Source organism: Blennius ocellaris (assembly GCF_963422515.1).
Source record: "Blennius ocellaris genome assembly, chromosome: 12".
Classification (NCBI taxonomy): Eukaryota; Metazoa; Chordata; class Actinopteri; order Blenniiformes; family Blenniidae; genus Blennius; species Blennius ocellaris.
In genome coordinates this window covers 10,533,672-10,555,323 of record NC_137661.1, presented here as the reverse complement: position 1 = coordinate 10,555,323, position 21,652 = coordinate 10,533,672, and the positions used below count along the sequence as shown (strand labels likewise).

The 21,652-nt window shown below is 38.8% G+C and overlaps 1 protein-coding gene across 2 annotated transcripts in view; it reads right to left on the bottom strand.

Annotated features, from left to right (window-relative positions):
• The window catches only part of hmcn1 (hemicentin 1), a 95,075-nt gene extending 79,388 nt beyond the window's left edge, over positions 1–15,687 (bottom strand). For both annotated transcript variants that reach the window (XM_080506134.1, XM_080506135.1), the window contains exon 1: positions 15,184–15,687. In XM_080506134.1, the coding sequence (XP_080362260.1) occupies positions 15,184–15,436 (253 nt within the window). In that variant the 5' untranslated portion in view covers positions 15,437–15,687. The remainder of the gene's footprint in view (positions 1–15,183) is intronic.
• Positions 15,688–21,652: the final 5,965 nt, after the last annotated feature.

The window sequence follows — 21,652 nt, the reverse complement described above, 5'->3', positions numbered from 1 at the left end:
AAGTTTTTGGATGCGATCACAGCTGTTTAAAAAGATTTGCAGTGAGTCAAAATCCTTGCTGATGGAGCGTACAAAGCTACAATACGGGGCATGCATCTACAAAGGTCATCTACCCCTAAACACTCACAGCACATTACAATGGGTTGGGCAATTGGCCAATGGCAAACTCATTTTCACCTCCTCTGACATTCAGGCTTGACGTAATTTGCTGGGAATCACGCAAGCTTTTACTGTGCGGCGAGCTTGTCTTTCCTCAAAGCATCAGCACCAAGGAATTCCAAGGCATGAGAAGTTCACACACCTCAGAGTCCTCTGACCAAGTACATTCAAAGTTTTGGCAGCAACATTTAAGAGGTTCTTACGATGCCACATAACGGAAAGACAGGAATAACTGTATTCTTTATTACAGACATCTCTGCAAAGCTATGACTGCAATGCAATATGACATGTTGTAGGAAATGTTTTACAATCTTCAGATGCTCTGTGGCCACTTACTCCAAGTTGGAAGAGTTAATGTATAAGTGGCAAGATTAATATTTATAGTCACCATCTGTTTTCATAACTTTAATCTCTGACAGCAAGGAACTGGATATCACACCACAGATAATCTGATTTATAAAGGCCACGATACAAAAGCTCTAGAAATCTAGAAAGGCGAAAACGTGGGGAAAAAAAGTTCTGAAAGCAAGTCTGGCTTTAATACCAGCCTTGTAGATTTCTACATTTTGCTCAACTACATTAAAGCCAGTAGGCTTCCAAAATTGTGATATCGGAGGCTTTTAAGGAGGTTAAATCCTCCAGGCAGGGTCACATCATACCTGTCTTGTACAGCTTTTCAGTCTCATTGTCCTTCTCTTCACACTTCACAAAGTCAAGCTTTCCACACGACAACTGGTTTCGGGAGCGGTAAAAGAGGCAAGTCAGAAGTTTTGAATGACAACCTGGTGTAGTTTTTCCAAGGCCGAATTGTTTTTAAAAAGATGAGCTAATACCAAGACTGTTTGACCTTGTAAAAGCAAAAGGCTTGACGCCTATCACAAATGCTTGCTGCCTTGGTTTTTTCTTTTTTTTATGTTGAGTGAGGGTGACGATAACTATAAAGTTGGCCTATATAACTCCTACAGGTCTCTGTACAAACCAAGAATGACCCAAAGTGCCTCTAAAGTGAGCTTCCTGTTTATTTTGTAAGCATGTAGCTGTTACAGCATGTAACAGCAGCAGAGGCTGGAGCACTGCTTTCTGTCTTTTCTGCTGATTCAGGGAAAAATCTGCAAGAGTGGCTGTCATCTTGAATGTCAGTTATGGGGCATAACTCACTTTATCACCCCTAAGGAGAGAACACATGTGAAACAGCACATGGGGAAATTGAACGATGTGAGTGAGGACAGCGTTTAACTATAAACACTCTGAATACATGGAAGTGAACATGTGTTCAGACATGTATCTCAGGTAAGGCACGCAAATGCATTTATACTCTTGATTTATAAATGCACATGCAAACCGTGGATATAAAAGGTGCTCAGTAATTACTCCAACATGTGCAACCAGCAGTACTAATGGAGTACGCACACGTTGAATTTTTTTCAGGAATCACTCGAGAACAAAGTAGAGTTCATAGAGAACAATGTGTGTTGCTTAATTGATAACATCCTTTCTTTTGTACATTCCTTACATCATTTTTGATCGGAATGTTTTTTGTTTCTTCTATTGTCTTGCTCCTTTTGCCTTTTCGATACGGATATAAAGACTTCATTCATTTTCCCAAGCTTTATTGAAACACAAGTGATGAAATCAGCCTGAAAGATTTTCACAAACAGGAAATTGCAGCCTTGTGAAAGATTAATCACTCTTTTTTTTTTACAAAGTTCATATGTGCTGTTTCGCTGCCCTGTCGGGTTAATTATCTCCATTTATTCAGGATAAAGTCTCATTATTTCTGGTGTTGACAATGATGCAGTCAGTTCTCACAGCTTCAGAGCAATAATCACATTTGCACCATGTGTACTGACTCAGAAATATGTTTGTTAAACTAAAAAGCCTCAAATGTTAAAGCTCATTGTGAAATCACATTTCTTTTGTCATAGCTTAACGCTATACCACAGGGGGGGGGGTTGTTTTTTTTTTTATATGTACTTGTTCTTCAGTATTTATTTGGCTTCAGTCATTTATGTTTATAATTTTGTTGAAGAAGGATTTGCCAAACGAAGCACTAAAAACTGACAAGGCTAACACTCTTTGAGGAGTAACCAGAAGAAAATGCATGCATCCCTTCCAAGAATCATATTCTGGATTTTGAATATTTGCTTCCTCCTGGTGTTCTGGAGTAATCTGCCACTCTGTGTCTTCATTTCAATTTATTTGTGTCTGCATCCCCGTTCTCCTGCCATCTTGCTCCTTTAAACTGCATCATTTTATCCTGCATGGCTTCACCAGTTTCGATCTAATGGCAGAGAGGTTCAGCCTCAAATGACTCCACTGTCACCGATTTCAAAACCCCACAAACCAAACTTGCGATGGAAATAATTTCTCACCACAACCATGTGATAGAAAGAAAGACCAAGAGACTGTTTAAACTCTGCCTCTCCTGTTTCCCTTTAATCCAAACAATTGGATGTGTCTTGAGAGGATAGGACAGAAAACCGCTGATCTCTATTAGTCACATTCACAAGTTCAAATGGCCCAGCGCGCACAAATAAACAGCCAGTTGCAAACACCACAAATCGGCATGTGATCTCCCAGATCAGTTCTGTCTCCCGTCTGATGAGATTACTGGTGCCAGTGACAGAAAACAGAGAAGGATTCAGCCGGAGGCAAAGAGTTAATTAGGCGTGTGCTATGTGAATGAGTTTGCATGTAAACTTGGAAAGGCCATTTGCGGGGATCTTTGGTGTGGCTATCCTAAAGCCAAAGTGCTCAGGACCCATGGAGAGATTGGAAATAGCCATCCTGTGTGCACAATAGTCAGCAGAGTAGTGAAAGTAAACATTAGTGATTGATTACAGTTACCACTTGAATACAGAGAGCAATTCCTTTCCAATAAAACAAGTTGTCCATTGCCTAGCTCATGGATAGTTTGAAATAAAGATAGGGGAATTGATGTGCAAACCTTTGACATTTGAAAATGGCTACGTGATCTACCGTCTCAATATAGCAGTTTTTGACTGCCAGGAAACCAGATGGCGGTTTCTGAATGAGAGTTGAAACATCTTGAAAACTTGGAACAATTAAGGTCAGTTTCCTGCACTGGTAATTACATATAACGTTATCTGAATATTTTTAGAGATACTTTTAGAGCTAAACGACAAATGTACAGACAGCAGCAGACACCTCCGACAAAGGTCGATGTCACTCGCATGCAAACAGCATTGAACTAAGTCTTTCAAGTTACTTCATGAGAAGACTTAATTGGTTCAGGATCAACAATTCCCTCCTTCTTCACTAAACATGAGTTTGAAAGAATAATTGTGAGGACAGCTTTGGCTAATGGTGTTGCTGACGTTAACGGCTGGTTCAATGAACGGAAAGAGACAAGACTTCTTGTTTTATTGTACAACAAAAGAAACAAACCCAGTAAAACTTTCGATATTGTAACATTGTGGCTAATTTAGTTCCTAAAACTCAGCTATTAAGTTCTCACTGACTAAAGTAGTGACTTCACTGTGTGAGGTTACTTAGTACCACACATTTCAGAACACTGATTGCCTGTTTGACATTTAAGAGTTGTTGCTGTGAGTGCCAACAATAACAAATACTGCAGCCATGAATAACTAGGAGTTGGTCAGGTTCTGCCCTCAAGTGGTACAAAACCACCTGAATCTGTCTAATTAACTACTGCCATCTTGAAAGTTGGAATGCTTCTAAGAGCCTGAGAATCGAATGTGACGTCAGTCAAAACAACAGCCTTTGTGCATCAACGGATTTAACAACGTCTATGTCTTAATGAAATAAACACCTCTCCGCGGTTAAGCTTTGATAGTCCTCAATAGTCAAGCCAAATGTTGTTTCCCTCACACAAAAACAACATGTGAAGTAAATACATATAAATGACGTGACAATTGTTTCATTTGTACGATGGTGATTATAGCTGATAAAAATGCTGTTTGTCTTTTTTCTGCATATTGCTAGTGTCAGATGTCACTTGTTGCCAAGTGAAGGCTCCAAATTCAGAGATGCAATATCTTCCATCACCCTCTTTTTAAAGAAAGAAGGGCATGAACTGTATCATGACATTATCCATTTAAAACCTTCTGAGGAAGTATATTCCATTTGTTGCACTTTTCTTTGCTAAATTCAAAATAATATATTCATTATGGCTCATATCATTGACCTGTCGGCTGAACAATCTTGGCACATATACATTCAAATGTTCAATCCTTGTTTTTGATGGCTATCACAGCTGTAGCTCATTGAAACATCTGAGGATAGAACACTCTGTGGTTTACAGAAGTTTTTAGAAAGACACAAAGCATCTGTCAGCACGACCCATCTGGATGCTATAATCACATAGCAGTCTTCATAAACATGATTTAAATATTATAAATGCAGAACTGAAGTTATGACCACATACTTTTTGATGCTCCAGAGATGTTGATTTTGTAGACACTGCAAAGGTTTCTTTTTTTCCTTCCTTTGTTTAAATTCCACATAAACATGTTGACAGTCAGACCTTTTCATCAAATTCTCACCTTCAGCTTGATATGACTGCAAATGACATCGGGATTAGTGATGTAGAGAAACATAAAGAGTTGCCTGTAATCGGGATCTGTGGTTGGGTCGCAATCTACTCTGTCTCAATTCAAACCAGAATAGAGGTATAAAACAGATTATAAAAGTATAAAAACAAAGTGAATAAAGACGCTTAATAGTGTATTGCTATATATAACACTACAAGATGTCATTGTTTAGTTCATTGCTTTCATGAGAAATGTTGGTGTTTAGTTTTGTTTAATTCTGAATAAAGAAAGTTCAGACATGAATCTATTCTGGTGTTTTTAAAGACCTCAGGAAAAGATAAGTACATTCCATCAGTTTTTATCTCACATCTATGCCTAATTAATGCACTAATTAAAATGTCAGTCAAATCAAAAACAAGCTCCCTGTAAGTTATTGTCTTTTAGAAGCATTTTCACCCTAAATTCTGAAACATACAAATATGAAGTGAGACTTGGACAATGTTTAATATGTTCTTTGAATCTTAAAACAACATTTAATTCAGTTTTACAATTGTGTGTAACTGAGATGGCAATGAGATGATTTGGTGTTTCCCTGATAAGAAGCCAGGTGACCCTGAAACCTTTTCATATGTGTCGTCGAGACACGTAAAACAATATTTCAGAATACAAGAGGTTAAGTAAAAAAAAAAAACATTGGCTTCATTTTATATGAATTATTTCCTCCGCATTTATTCTACAGGGCTGTTCAATCATGGTTTAGGTCACTGTCCAATATTTCAAAAACACCACAGAAGGTCTTTCATTTTCAGTTCACTCCTACCATTACACTAAGCCTGTTTAGTCTAATAAAAGCACAACTCTAACTTTTGTTCACATTTTCAACGCTCCTGCCAAGTCATACTTCAATATATGTTCGTGAAAGCGTGGAGAGTTTTAGGTTAATTTCAAAACAGAATTTAGGTTGCTTTTCAAACATGATTTGTTGAAGGTACCTCTTTTTTTAGCATCTGCAAAAAACATACAAACAAATAACTTGATTAAATAAGATCAGTAAAATTAACTTCATGCATTAGTTCCGTCATAAACATGTGTGCATGCAAACCCGTCTGGCCTCACAAGCTGAAAGAAGGGTTATATGATGTTTCACTATTGTTATTTCCACAATTAGTTATACCAATTAGTCTGTGCTCCCTGTTTTTGAATATTGTAGTAAAATCCTTCTGCCTTAGAGAACCTGTGATGTGCAGCCCTCTTCCATTCACACTCCATCTCATCCTTCAGGCCAGCTTTATATTCTCACCTCTTCGCCTCTCCCCTAAAAACACAAGGGTGCCCCTTTTTTTTATCATTCTTCCTTTGGGTTATAGTCCTATGATGATGTCAACATGTCCCATGGCCAAAATTTGCAAAATTCTTTTGGATCACCTCTCATCTTTTTTTTTTAATCATTTCTAACTTCTATATCATTGTATCCAGGTTTATGTCAAAGGGGGCTGGGGGCAACTCCACCTAAGAATATGTGAAGTCAGGACAGTTCACCAGTCCATCAAAAGGCAAACACAGGTAAACAGACTCACACAATTCTGCTTGAGAGCAAATCTGATTCACTAGCTCACCTCAAATGTGTGTTTTTCGACTGTGGGAGGAAACCAGAGTTCCCAGAGAAAACCCACACAGGAAGGAAAAGCAAACTCCATACAGAAAAGCTCAAACCATGAGATTCTCACTGTCAGGTGAGAGAGCAAACCACTAAAATGCTGTGCAGCTCGATCTTGTTATTTCATTTTATTTCTTTCATTTGCTTTGCTTCTCAGTTTATACACAGAGGAATTTACTTCTGTAACCATTATGTCTTAAACAATATGTTGCAATCAATATTGGGGTGTTGAGTAAAACTGAGTAATCCTCTTAACATAATTAATAGCATCTTACTGCTCATATAACTCCTCATAAAACAGCCGAACCAGGGCTGCCCTGACAACATGCTGAGCAGCTGCAAATATGGTAAAGGTAAAAAAAAACAAAAAAAAACAGTGGCATGGAAAGTGCAAAGGTAGGTGGTACTTTTGCACTTTCCAAGCCACAGGTTTGCTTTTTATTCTCATCAAAGGCTCACATGGAAGGCTATATACTCCTGGCAAGAGCGCTAACATAAGGAGAAGATTGATGTCTGAGGCAAAGTTTTGGGTATCCACCTCAAACATAAGCCAAAAACCCCAAATTGGCCAAGCTTGATTCAATAACTCACTCTAAGAAATTTTATAAGTGAATGTGGTTTTACTTGCAGCAAATGCATAATTTTTCAAAGGGGAACGAAAGACTTGAAATGAATGGCAACATCCTCGACATCACAACCACAAAACTGCATAGCTCACAACCAAGTATTTTATGACTGATGGTATAATTAAAGTCTGCCCAAAAGAGACTGGGCAGTGTTTTCAGTTCAGTGTGCCTCTTTTGTTTTACTCAGGAAACTCTAATAGTACATGCTGAAGCAAGCAGAGAAACCTCCGGCCACACACAGATGCCTGTAGTTTCCAAAAGTGGCACACTACAGTGTCCTCAGGTTTCCCAGGTGTTGTGTGTGTGTGTGTGTGTGTGTGTGTGTGTGTGTGTGTGTGTGTGTGTGTGTGTGTGTGTGTGTGTGTGTGTGTGTGTGTGTGTGTGTGTGTGTGTGTGTGTGTGTGTGTCTTGTTAGATACATTATATAAAGTTCATTCTTAATTCTATTATTAAACAGGATAAAACCATATTTGTGAAAGGAACACAACTCATTTGAGTAAATGTTTGTGAGATGCAAGTGTGGTACACACTGAACTTTGAAATACTGGTTAAAGATGATATCCATGTTACATGACTTCCCCCAACACATACCTCATTGACGAAGAGGGCAGAGGCCACAGACAGCCTGACCTTTAGCCTTGCAGCTTGTAATTCAGATCCTCTAAACATTTGTCTGGTTCATGCAGACACATTTACCACAGTTAAAATGCACATAGTCTGCTATGTCAATCAAACTCCTTCCTTTTAACTCTGTCCTGCCTCGATGGTGAAGACGAGACATGTAAGTGTGTTACCAGTTGTGCTATCTTTCACGAAACACATACAAACAACACTCTAGGTCTGGATTTCGAATTAGAAGAAAGGGCCTCCCTGTAAAAGGCAAAACTGGCCCACATTTTGCACAAAGTAGTGTTTTCTTGCACACCAAGAGAGCGATTTTGATCATGATTACTGAATGGATTGCAGATATCAATCGAAGCCAAGACTGCCACGAACGAATGTTCTGCATTAAATAATGTAACCGTTAAAATGACTCCACTGCTTTCACAGTGGCCCTTCAGCTTATTCAATTTTCTAAACAATGCAGGCATTCTCAGCTTAGAGAGCACATTGTCACAGGAAAGAAAAAACTGTCTCATGCACAGCTATAAACCTGTGGTCCTACTATAATAACATCATTAACCTTCTACAAGGATTTAATACGTTGCTCAGTCTTTTTCCAGTTAATTCAATCTGACGAAGTTTACAGGATACACTTTGAGCAGCATTAGTGTGTATTTGAGGGAGGATAACAAGCTGTAAACATATATTGGCATATTAACACCTTATAAAGATGGTGTAGTGAAGGTGTTAGATGACAGTTTCCTACTTGCACATGTTAATGAAATATATCTGGAACAACTTTGCATGTAATTTGAAGTCACATCTACCGTCAAAACCAATATACAAGTCTCGCCTTCATTCACATTCATCATATCTATGAGAAAGGGTTCATATCAAAACAACTTTGTCGTACTTGCTTCATTTGGTGCTGCCAGGACTAATAGTCGGTGATTATCATAATTATCTGTTGTCCAAAACAATAGATTGCTGCTGTAACTGGGAGAAAACCACTTGGATTGGTAAAACCTGACTAAATACAAAATTAATCTATAAAAACCACAACACTGAAGTAAAAAAATATGAAAAGCTTCAATGGCAAAACAACGGCGTTGTGTGTTAAACGTCTTTTTGAATAACCTTTCCAATGAAACTAACCTTATCACCATTGTGGGGCAGAGTAGAGCTTTGTAAATAACTAGCTTCTTTCTCAGCGAGAATCAGTAAATTCAGAGGCAAATGGGTCTACGCATCCTTTGTTTTGGTCTACTTGAGTTCATCAGGTTATTACTTCAATAATTATTTCTGCAGACAACAATAATAACAATCAATGACTGCTCATCGGTTGTTAATTAGGAGTAGTTATTTATCCTTAACTGTAAATCCTATTTTGGTTCTAATCACACCAACATGTCCTTGTGCGAGTGTGACTCTACAAACCTTACATGTGTTTCAACTAAACTGTACATGGCCAGCTTACATAGTGGAGCACAGTAAAAACACCCCCTCTGGAAATCACAGCCAAAGTGAGGTCATGCCATACAGAATCATGGGAATGCTTTCGCCTTGGCATCTGGACTATAAGGATTTCAATGTGTTCCAAATGACTCCACCAGACCCTGAAAGTATTATGTAAAGCAATGAAATTAAATGGAATGGGTTAAAAAAAAAAAAAAGGCTTTTGGTGAACATTTTTCCTCAATAAGAAAGTCTAGACATAAATTTGAAATGCCGATTTGAGGGAAGTCCTAAATGGAGGGTCAAAAGTAAAACTGCTTAGGTTGTATTAATATGGTTAATAAAGCAGTAAAAATGCTGACTCGCCAAAACTGACATAACATGGTGTATGTACAGTTTGTGTGTAGCTGTATAGCTGGCAACAAGCAGCTGGAAACAATCCACTTGGATTGCAGGGTAGAGAGTTCAAAATGATAGCTCTGATCCCAAACGTATTTTGCACAGCTCTGAAAAAGCTTCATTGTGTAATTCACAACTAAGTTTAAGAATTCAGAATATGCAATACAGCTCGAAAACATCAGTAAAAATGTCTTCAGAACAAGTAAAACACGCGTTTGAAAAGGCCATCGTTGTTTTCAAAAGTTGTTTTACAACAAAAGGCAGCCGGTAGCAGCACTTATCAAAATCACCTGAAGTGCCTTGGGTGCTCAACTCTCCCACATAAATGGACTTGGGGAGACTTGGAGTTTATGCTGTGGACACATGGTAAGAGTTAGAATCAGGTCAGGTAAACATGTCTGGCCCAGAACATAAAACATCTCCCTCAGAAAAGGTGTTTTTTTTTCTTGACATGCAACATATACTGCAAATCCAATGGACAATGACTAAATTGTTGAGGGATTTTTTTCCCTCCAATATGCAAATTCAACAGTAATATTTTCTTTTTATATGTTGAAGCAGCTCTGTTAATGAAATTGGGGGGGGAAAAACACAAAACAAAATGCAAGACGTTTAAGCCAGTTTGCAAGTCACAACACAATTTTTCTCACCTTGATTTTAAAGCAATGTTAATTTGAACCGTGTTCCATCAAGAAGCAACTTAATGTGGCAAACAAGATGAGCAAATCCTACTTCAGGTCTTAGCGAGAATCAAAAGGACAATGCTGTGATTTTTACCAAGCTGTATGAAACAAATTCCCAAATCTGCATCTGGCAAGTCATCACTGCAAAAACTATTCAGTCTCTGCTCATGGCACTGGCAACATTAACATACATTTAAGCACTTAATGGTGGGAAAAGCCTGCCCATCAGTGCAGCTCCTTGTGTGTAATTGATTCACTACATGAAGTTCAGATTTTTTTTCCGACAATTTCTGCCTTGACACTTCACTATCACGCTCAAACAATGTTGCTAAAGAGAGAAACAAAGTCCAGCCACAAAGGATAAGAGGAAAGTAATTTCAAAGAGAACTGAAGGTCAAATGTTTGGACAGACAAAACGGCAAGACCTCTGGATAAGGCTCAGACTTCAAGAGGGGAGGGAGAAATTACAAAGCCTGATGGGGAGCAAACCGAACATGTTGAAAATGATGAAATATTAGACGAATGCCTCCTAAATTGGTCAGTTATTCCACTGGATTCATGTCAGCTGGTGTGTTTGAAGGACATAACGTATTCCTGTTGTGATATCAATGGAAATACCTTCAGTTCACAAGATGAGAGATAACCCTGAACAACAATTACAAGGCCAAACTGAGGTGATGTCAGAGTCACGTGAGAAGGTGTGTGCACAACAGTCCTACAAATTAAAGGCTGCTTTAATTTTCCCGTGTGGCTTTGTTAATGTTTACAACACACAGACACACATTCTAGTCTGCAACAGTCCTCTCTTTGCTTTTAATTCTCCAAAGCCTCCACCGCTCGCTTTCTTTTGGCATTCCTGCCTAATAGCATCATTATTGACTCTGTCCAGTTAAAAGCAGGCTCCTTGTAATCTCACACGGGTGGGGTGATTCAGACAAAAAAACTACCGCTCTGGAAAAAAGGAAACGGAGAAAAAAAAAAACCAGGATTGCAGAAAAGGACACTGAACGCCAACAAAGGGAGCTCTGAGATAAGTGTCTTTGATCTTGCAGAGAAGGTAGAAGCCGTCCAATTATCTCCACATCCAGGGCTTTGCTCCATATCTTCTTAGAATAACTGGCAAACGTTCGCTTGTCAGGCAATCAATGCAGTGGAACCAATTTCAACGGCACATTTCTGAAACAACCACTGGAATCCAAAAATGTTGGAGCGAAACTCCAAACAAGATGTTTCTGATTGATTTCATTTGGAAATGTCACAAACTGGAGTCAGAACATCTTGACGTAAGTAAGCTGGTGTTGTGCAGACGTCGAGCCACACAGTGTTCAGTCTGTGTATGATTCAAAGTCTTTCTCTGTGTGGCCTGTGCTTTCACATGCAAACATTCACTGCAGGAAGATTTGGTTTGGGGTTTATTTAATCAGGCATCTTTTATGCCTCCCAGAAAAAACATCCTATTGCAATAACATTTAGGAACACAGATGCAAAATTATGCCAAGATTATTCAAATCTCCTACATTTTCTTAAAGATGTAATACCATAACACAGCTAACCAGGCGTTTAGTGCATGTCATTTCATTTAAAACATCATCCAGTCACACACACAAGACCTAAGCTCTTCATTATTGTTTTGGGTTTTTTTACAACAAATTTATGAAAATTTGTTTGCAATTAAAAACAAAACCTTTGTCAAGAAACAAAAGTAGAATTTTTGTGAGTATTAGTCTCTTTTTTTTTTTTTGCTGTGAATTACCAGAATCCATGTTTTGAAATTAATTAAATATCATTATACAGTATATTATCACAAAAAAGTACATAATCACAAGAAAACATCTGGTTTTCTCCCCCAACTTAATTATTTCACGTTCCTACAAATCAAAAATGACACAAAACATATGTAAATGTGGTTCTAGCATCTGCTTAGGTTTTAAGCGCTCGAATGTATTTAGGCCCCAAACACTGAAAGATCTACGTTATACTGTGAACATTATCTTGCTGAACAAAACCCAAAGGCAATATAAGTGGGGGGGTTTCTGCACCTATCTAAAAATTATTCTGAAAAATCTCCTTTTCTTGGAGGAACTCGGATGTTGCTTCCTCAGTTGGCCTACAAAATGTTTTAACACATAACAAATATTAACTCATTAACAAGACTAAACCAAAAGAAACACATCTTGACTCAGTATCTTGAAGCAGTATCACCATCTTAAAACATTCTGAGTATTGTGAGTGTGTTTAGGATCCCCACTGACCCAAGGCACTGGGCTCTGACCCATCTCAACCTCAGCCAATTAAACACTCCCACACAAACACACCCTCTCGCAGTAAGGCGGTATTTACAAGGATGAGCATGTGTTTGTAACGACGTCAGCAGAGTTGTGAAAACGCCACCATTGAATCTCGGTGGATGCAAAGTAAATCGTGGATCCAAGAACACACTTACGCCTCACTCTCAACAAACTGTGGGCCGTTTTTAATTCATGGTTAATTGGACAACAGCACATGTTGGACTTAATGCTGGGATTAAGGCCACATTTCCCACCTTGGGCATGGTAGGAGTGTTATATAGTGAAATAAAGTTTATTTGCCTGTAAACTCCCATATAAATGTTCCACAAGTTCGGAGAGTCTGTTGGCGCTACAACTTTGACTTTCATATCTAAAGTGGATTAGCAGACAATACGTTACTCGTTGGCTGCTGAGGTGGAACAGAAGCAGAACGTATCTCTGATACATCAAATTTAAGATTAAATTTATTATGTCGCGAAAATTGTTGTCAGAAGTAAAGATAGTATGAAACGAAAACCAAGGAGAGCTGAAATCCAACCCCACCAGTGATTCACTGGAGTGTTCACAAACTGTGGTACTAAACACACAACTCCTATACCTCAGTAAAATGACTTGTGAAGTATCTTCTTTCTTCCTCTGTCTCTCTGGAGGATGGAGCAAAGGGGGGGGGCTTCCTGACTGATCTTCCCACACATCGCTGACCCCAATATCCAGGCATCCTACTGACACTTTTGCTTCATGTGCACACGCACACACACACACACACTGACAGAGACACAGATAACATACACAGACTCTGATGTTTGCCGTGTCAGATAGCAATGTAAATAAAAATGAGAGTTGCGATTTAAAAGGAGCCAAATTAAACAGGAGGAGCCGCGTTATCACGCTGAGTCGGAAGAAAAGCGGAGAGAATGGATCTGTGTCAGAGTGAGACAAACTCCGAATAAAAAAAATCCCTGTACAAATAAAACTGATTCTCTTCAAGGGCCTCTGGGATGTTGTTGGAAAAGGGCAAAAAGTGAAACAGAGAGGCCGGGCGAGAGCAAGATTTGCCAAAACGTTTAGCTCCCCTTGGTTTCGGGGCCTGCAGTGTGCTGTGCTGATCATTCCTCCATTCCCCCGGGGGTTTTGGAGAACACATTCTGACATCCTCGTAAACATTTTAAGAAGCAAACAAACGTCACTTTCAGGTGAGGAACAAACAGAAAGATGTGTCTTTTTTTTTTTTTTAAGTCCACACAGAAGGTCACAGCTCATTGTGAGGTTTGAATTGCTCCCCATAAGTACATGCAACATTTCCTATAAAGTCCTAAAGTTAAACACATGCTGTAATTAAGGCACTCTTTCACTGACGCCCTGTTCAAGACGCAGTGCATCGCTCCTCTGCAAATTCTCTCAGATCATTCCTCCAAGAGGTGCACAGTAATGACTTCATCATTTATTTCACTTGTGTGTACTGAGCATATTTTGTACTTGAGTATAATTATTATTCTAGGCACAGAGCTGGTAGAGCAATTTACCGATTAAAGAAATGTGCCTCATAAGAATTTGTGACATGCTGAAATTTAGTAGAGAGAAAACATCTGGAATAGGAATCTGTGTCTTCAGCAGAAAGATCACCTCTGTCCGTCTGTCTCTTCTCTTCCCCCTCGAATCTCCAGCATCAGTTTGTCTTTATAAATGCAACGTCGACTTTTAGATTGAATTAATCATGCTTTTAATGTAAAGATAAAGCAGAAAAAACGTAAACCCTATAATGATCGCGTCACGTCTGGTAGGATATTTTGCACACTTTTCAATTTTTTTCATGTATTAATTTATTTGAATGGGACAGAGCCATTGGGTAAAACCATACCATCGTACATCGGTACTATAATACATGTAAAACCAACCACACACTAGAAAACACACCACATTATAATACATATGTGATGTAACGCATGAGGAAACATACCACAAAACTATGGCACGTAGTTATTTAGGTGACTGATAGAAATCAATGCTTCTTATTGGGCTGATGATTAAAACACAACCCATCATATCAGTCTCAGATGTCCCTCGGGTGTCTTTTACCTTTGTCACTCGTTTCATTGATATTTGTAATATCAATTCTAGTGTCTAAGGATAAGTATCTGAGGTACAAACATACAATTGAAACATACAATATATGTCAAAATCTGCAACAATCCTAAACACCTTATTCCCATCATAAAAAAAACCTTTTAAACTTGGATTACAAAAACAAATCTTTCAAAAGTAACCTAACTACTATCAGTGCACGCAGCTAGTGAGTTAGATTCCTGCACTATTGTCCATGACGACTCCCTTCTTCAAAACCATTTGATTTATGCTGAACCGTCCACTCTTGCATTGTGACTTTGTGTCTCTGACCCTCACGCCAGGGCGATTACCAAATGGCACGACGTTTAGTCAACGTTGAGCATGAGAGAGCACAAAACGAGTGATGATAATCATCAAGCTGCATTATTGCAAACCAAAAAGAGCCCCCACACACTAACCCCCCCGGCGGAATGCTAATGATACAGTGACCGCCGGACTGAACATCTGTGCGCGCTGCTGCGATCCCCGGGAGTCTCCTCTGGAGGTGTGAGGAGGGACGTCAAGCTTTCAAAGAGCAAACTATCACATTTCTTACTTTTCTTAAAATATATATGCATATATTTTCTTTTCTTGCTGGATGCAAGCATGACAACTCCGGTACGCCAATGAAGTAACGAATGCGCGTTCTGGTAAACAAGCCGAGTGGAAAGGGACTCCTTTCACTTCTGTCATTACCTGGGTCATGGAAGGGCACCAGGGCAAAGTTGTACAGAGGTCTCTTCGGTCTGCTGAGGGAGGTTTCCAGGATCTTGGATGCGCCCTCGATAACCTGGACCAAGTCGTCGTACATGGAGCCCGTCACGTCAAACACGAACGCCAGGGTGGATGCGCCCTCCGGGATGTCTTCTCGTGTGGCGCCCGCGTCCTGCGCGGCGCACAGCGCGGCTGACAGCAGCAGCAGCAGCAGCCACAGCGGCGCGGCGCCCATCTCCGCTCCGACACTCCCGCTTTCCACTGAGCCCGCTGGTTGTTCGCTTGGTGCGGGGAAAAGTCAAGTGGAGTCCGACTCCAAACGCATCTGGCTCTCGGAGACCGGCTGGAAACTTGGATTGGCGCGATTCATAAAGTGCGCCGCATGTGAGAAAAAGCTGAAGCAAGTCGCGTTGCGCCTCTTCCCGCCTCTCACTGTCCCACAGAGCTGCTGCTGTTGTCGGGGGAAAGTCAGATCTGCAGAGTCAGGAGCCCTTGTTTCAGCTCTGTCATACAAAGACCACCTCTCAGCTGGTCACCAGGTCTCACAGGAAAACCTCGTCCTCATGCGTCAAGCAGTGCAGTGATTGGAGGAGGAGGCGGGTGTTTTGGGTTTTTTTTTTTTTTTTTTTTCAAAGAAGGGTGGATTTCGAGGTACACTGTGTGATAACATTTTTACTTCAATAATTGTCACGTCACCGAGTTAGAATAAGCGGTGTTGATGTTGTCCATACTCTTAACAGCCCACAAATTAAAACAATCTAGCCTTTTTTTCTTTTCTTTTCTTTTTTTTTTTCCAGAAATTAAACGCAAACTATTCGTTGACATTAAATGAATTCTGAGCTATGAAAGCATTCATTGCGGGACTGCCAACCAAACTTGTGCTCCCAGTCATTTCGTTTCTCATGCCAGGTTGCAGAGTTTAGTTCGATAGTGAGCTTTCTGTACTTTACCGTGCATGTAATGACCATTCCATTTATTGCCTCTCATACAGATCTGCTCCTTGTGTTACATTAGATAATTTTGTTTTTTTTAGCTTGTCCTTAGTGCATGCACTGTGCTACTTTTAGGTGAAACACTCTGGTCACTAAAAGAGCATGTTTCATTCAAATCAAAAGTCAGTTCTACCTCTTGTTTTTCCCTTTACCCTTCTAATACAATAATGATACATATAAAACAATACATGAACAACAGAGGGCTTGCTGGGAAATAGTAGTTTATCCAAAATTCAAATTTGTCTTGAATCAGCATTTCATTCGGTTGGATTTGATTTGTGGCTGGTTATGAATGCGTAATGTAAATACACAATTACTGTGTGTGTGTGTGTGTGTGTGTGTGTGTGTGTGTGTGTGTGTGTGTGTGTGTGTGTGTGTGTGTGAGAGAGAGAGAGAGAGAGAGAGAGAGAGAAAGAGAGAGAGAGGAACGCGCCGCCTAATAGTGATGAGAAGAGTTATATTGCCATCTGCTGGTACAGGAGTGAAGCACAATAATAGTGATAAAGACGGTCACGTGGAACCCAATTACTCAATATAGAGGGATTTTTAAACTGGTATTTGGTAACTGCATTTCCATGGACCATGGTTTCATAAACTGTTATAATTTAATTGAAAAGTCTTGATTTATTACATTTGGAGTTAACCACTTTAGGAAAGAGTGATGAGAATGTGAAAGTCGAAGCAGTAAAAACAATAGAACTGTATTATATTTCACTCGATCTCAGTGCTGAATATTATTTAAAATGTGTGCTTAAGTTGCTTCACAAGGTTTTTACCAGGACAAATGTACTTGATTGTGACAATGATCAAAATGAAACGTGTGAGTATATGAAGTATAAGGTGTGAGTATAAAAAGTATAACAAAGTGCCAATGAAAGTGAAAAAGTTAAACAGTTAAAAGGTATAATAAAGTACCAATAAAAGTAAAAAAAAAAAAAAAGTATTAATCAATTTCCAGTATTGTGAAAAACTATCAATAAAGTACCAGTAATAGCGAAAATTGACCTTATTTGGCTCCGCCCACTTTTTTGTCATTTTTATCTCGTCTGTAACACTACGATAAAACAACACTGGCACAAGTATTTTGACGTGGGAACACACAAAAGCTGAGCTGAGATGATCGGGCAGCATCATATTGCCTCACCCTTCCTTAATTTTAAATTTTGACACAAGAGGACATGAGGAAACGGCAGTAGTGTAACGAACAGGCAGTTTGTTCTTCATGTAATCACTCAGCACTTTAAATGTTCACCAAGCACCTTGAGCGACACTCAGCACTGTAAGATGACGCTGTTTCATACATATAGTTTGTTTTATTGTTTCAAGTTGCTTTCCAACTCATTCTATATGTTTGGACTTCTATGACATATACTTTTATTTTTTTTATGTTTACCTTTTAGAAGTAGTTTATTTCTGGTATCATGTTGGTGCAGGGTGAGTATAATGGAAATAGTTCAGTGTCTGAATGGTGGTCTATTATTACTTTTGCCTTGCCTCGCCTTGCCTATTGTGCTCATATTTAGAACAAATTGTTAACAGTTTTTTTCTGAATGACAAGCAGACAAACAATTGGATCTCAGACGAAATCAAATTTCTTCCAAAGTTTTGGAAAATAAGGATCACATTCTATCTGGAAACCATTTTGATAACATGAGGGCGAAAAATGTGTTTGAACATGAAGCCTCATGAGTAATGTGGTAAAGCAGCAGGATCAAGGCGTCTCAATTTTCTTCTTATATGGTGGTCCAAACTCTCCAAGAGAACTCAGATATTGGTGGTGGTGTCAATCACACAGTCTCAGACTGTTCAAAAGGCCGCAGCTTCTCTTTGATCACAGAAAAATACTTGTCTATCAATTACAAGATTTTCATGTCAAATCAATAATCAAATAGCCAAATAATGTTCCTTTATTACTTGAAACCCCCACTCACTCACAAGTAACTGTATGTTTGCTGATTATGTCGACTAAAACATAAAAGCAAAAAATGTTCAAAGTAATTTTGTCATTCAATAGCTGATCTTTGTACATATTGGTTCTGCCGCACTGTGATGGTGGATTGTGAACAATGTGGATCTTTCAACGCAAGAGGGCGCTACTCTATCACTGATATAACACTACTATTCAACGCATCTAAAAATATCTATGAGTAAAACAAAACAACACTTGATGAACATTTAAGTTTTATTCATTTTTATGTTGATTTTGAAGCTTATATTCCCACTTTGTTTGTTGTTGTTGCTTGTTGAGGGTTTTCTTTCAGGGAGGGTGTGGATGGAAACATTCAAATAAGAGTCTCAACCTCACAAACCCAGATTTGCTCAGATGACGTCAGGAGGATGCATCTGCACCAGACAAGTTTGCATGGAAAACAAATAAAGTTGCTCAAGCTTGTTGCAAATGCACGTTGTAAATTAGTCCAGGCAGTGATTATGCAACACGATCCTCACTATCAATAAATAATATTTGACAACATGAGTCAGAGATACATCCTGTTCCGAACAAATTCATCCAGGGAATTTAAAAAAAAAAAAAAAAAACCCTACAAGCTTGTTTTCATAACAACTGTCTTTTGCGAGGAGGTACTGCATGTCAAATACATCCTAATGTTTTGGACATCACAACTTGTTTTACAGATGAACACCTGAATGAATTCTGAAGAAACTAAGATTTACAATGTGCAAGATAAGTCTATATCACCTGAAGTTATCTGTGTCAACAAGTTCAGAAACAAAATCCTTCATGACCTCATAGACCACAACACTATAAACACTTAAAGAGGTGAAACAATTAATGATTTATTGATTCTGTTAAATCAGTAATACTATTTCTTTTTTTTTCCATTTGAAAACTGGGTATAAAAATAGAAAGAGCTGCACACAACACATTGCCTTATTAATGCTAGACTAGAACAGATTGTACCAAGTGGCCTTTTGTACATTAGCTCAACGCGGTCATGAGGTAACCACTCAGCCACCACAACTCTAATCTGAAGAAAAGGAGTCAATGATTTACTGGGCTAAGATGGATATTATGATGTCATTGCACAAGCTATGCTTCTTGACATCTCCAACCTCAGATCACTTCTTTTTTTTTTTTTACAAGTGTATACTGTGCTGATATAGCTTTGGTAAAAGAAATATTTTTCTTCTGTCTGTTCATGGTGGAGAAAACTGTCACCATTCAACCTTGCTATGCTGAAAGTCAAAATGCTACAGGACACATTTAGACAATGATTTTGTTTATTACAAGATTGAGGATATATACACATATATCTGAGGCATTCACACAAAGATTCGCCAAATGTGACAAAACCAAACGTTGAAATTTCGGACAATTTCACAACAAATCAAACTTTCACAAGCACACAATAAACTAACATTAATGTTCTCTCCCTCCTACATTTGGCAAAGATTAAATGATTTAAAAGTCCCTTTTGACTGTGGGACAAATGAAAAAAGCTAATTATCTATTTGGAAATGCTGCTCCTGGGTTAAATCCCAGGCTGTTTTTTTTTTTTTTTTTTTTTTTAACAGGACAGTTTGCATGTTCTCTGGTGGCCTGAGCAGTCCAATTATGTTAATTTTGCTCTAAATTGCTTATCGGTATGAGTGATTATCTATTTCTCTTTTTTAGTCATTTACTGGACTGGTGAGACAGTCCACAATGCACTATAGAACTGTTACATGCAAAATTAAATAGATGCAAATTATTTATCATCTATTCATCTTAAAATCGTAAAAGTGTCACTTTCCTTTCATATGATAAAACAATCACAGAAATCACATTATGGCAACTTAATGCAAACTCCCTAAATCACTAAGGAAAGAGCTAATGGCAGAGATATATTAGGTGATGATTGGAAGGAGTGAATGGCCTTTTGTGCTCAAAAATATCTGATGGACGTTTGACTGCAGATTCCTTTCTTTATAAGACAGAAAAATACCTTCAAGGTGTTTCGCTGTATGTACATGTGAGCATGACTGTGTTGTAATTCTCACTGTTTTGCAGAATGGAGGTGAGCTGTTATTGAGTGCAGGCTTACAGGACAACCATAACTGTGGCACATAAACAGCAGCTCCACTGTCACCCAAACAACATCCACATGACACATATGCTGTGTCCTTCCAGCAAGCCAACCAGAAAAGCCCCCCCTGGGGCCTGGTGCTCTGCTGGTCATTAGAACTAATCCCTGGGTTTTACTGCCCCTCATCTCTGTAAAGTCCCTCTTTTGTTGTGAATGCAATTCATCTAACCAATGAGGCTCACTGGTTTTGGCCACACACACCCACACACCCTTTTGTGATCCTGCTCCATTCTTTCTTTTTATCTTTTTATCTAACTCTGGGTCTCTCCCTTTCATAGACACACACACAGTACAGTAAAGACATGGGTAACCACGCGAATGCAAGCATTTTGTGTGCATAAACAATAGTGCTCTCTCATTTATCCACACACTTCAGTTACACAGTGTATGATGATACTTCTCAGACATTTTTTCACCACCATTTCAATTTTCTTTTGGGTGTTTTTTGTAATCTATGAAAAAAAAAAAAGTGAAACATAGAAAGATGCCATGTACAATGAACCCAAACAAAATTTCAAGGTTTATTCCAATAGAACTATTGCTGTCTCTAAAACCAAACAAGGACAAAATTTAGTGATCTGATTCTGGAGAAATGAGACACGCTTCTGTTGTAACAAAAAAGACAAATGACTAAAAAAGTTTTTTCCATTTGTCAGATTTAATGGGTGCTCGCTGGCACAGCCAGGTGCATTCCCCAAGGTTAATATCCAGTTTAAATAGCCACGGACTTATTTGAGATGGAGCCTGACGCCTAACGCGGCAAATTAAAGTGTTACCTTATGTTCTTTTTACTCTCAGAAATATGCAGTTATAGGGACTAAATGTGCCTACTGAAATCAGAAGGTAAAGTCCAGAGGATGTCCAGTGACAATTATATGTATAACTGAAGTAAAGGAAGGCCAAAAAAACACTAAAGGGACACATTTTGTGTGATGGTTTAACTGCAGAGGACTTTGGTGTTATGATAAACACCAATGTTTTAATTTCAGTTAGAGACAAAAAAATGCCCCCCCCCCACACCACACACACACACACACACACACACACATACACACACACACACACACACACACACACACACACACACACACACACACACACACACACACACACACACAAAATCATCAAATGTGTGGCCACATCATTAATGTGTCAATGGGTTGTTTTGGTGTTGGGATAGGAAACACATTTTAACCTAACCAGCATCTTTTTTTTTTTTTGTAAATTGAGTTAAGTCAAGTAGATGTATAAAGTGTTACCCACAAAAAAAACTTAACCAAAAAAACCAAAACACATAGGTTTTGGCAAAAGCTCACTAAGCTGAGAAGAAAATCCCCAAAACAGCAACATTTTATATCGAATCGACTAAAAAAA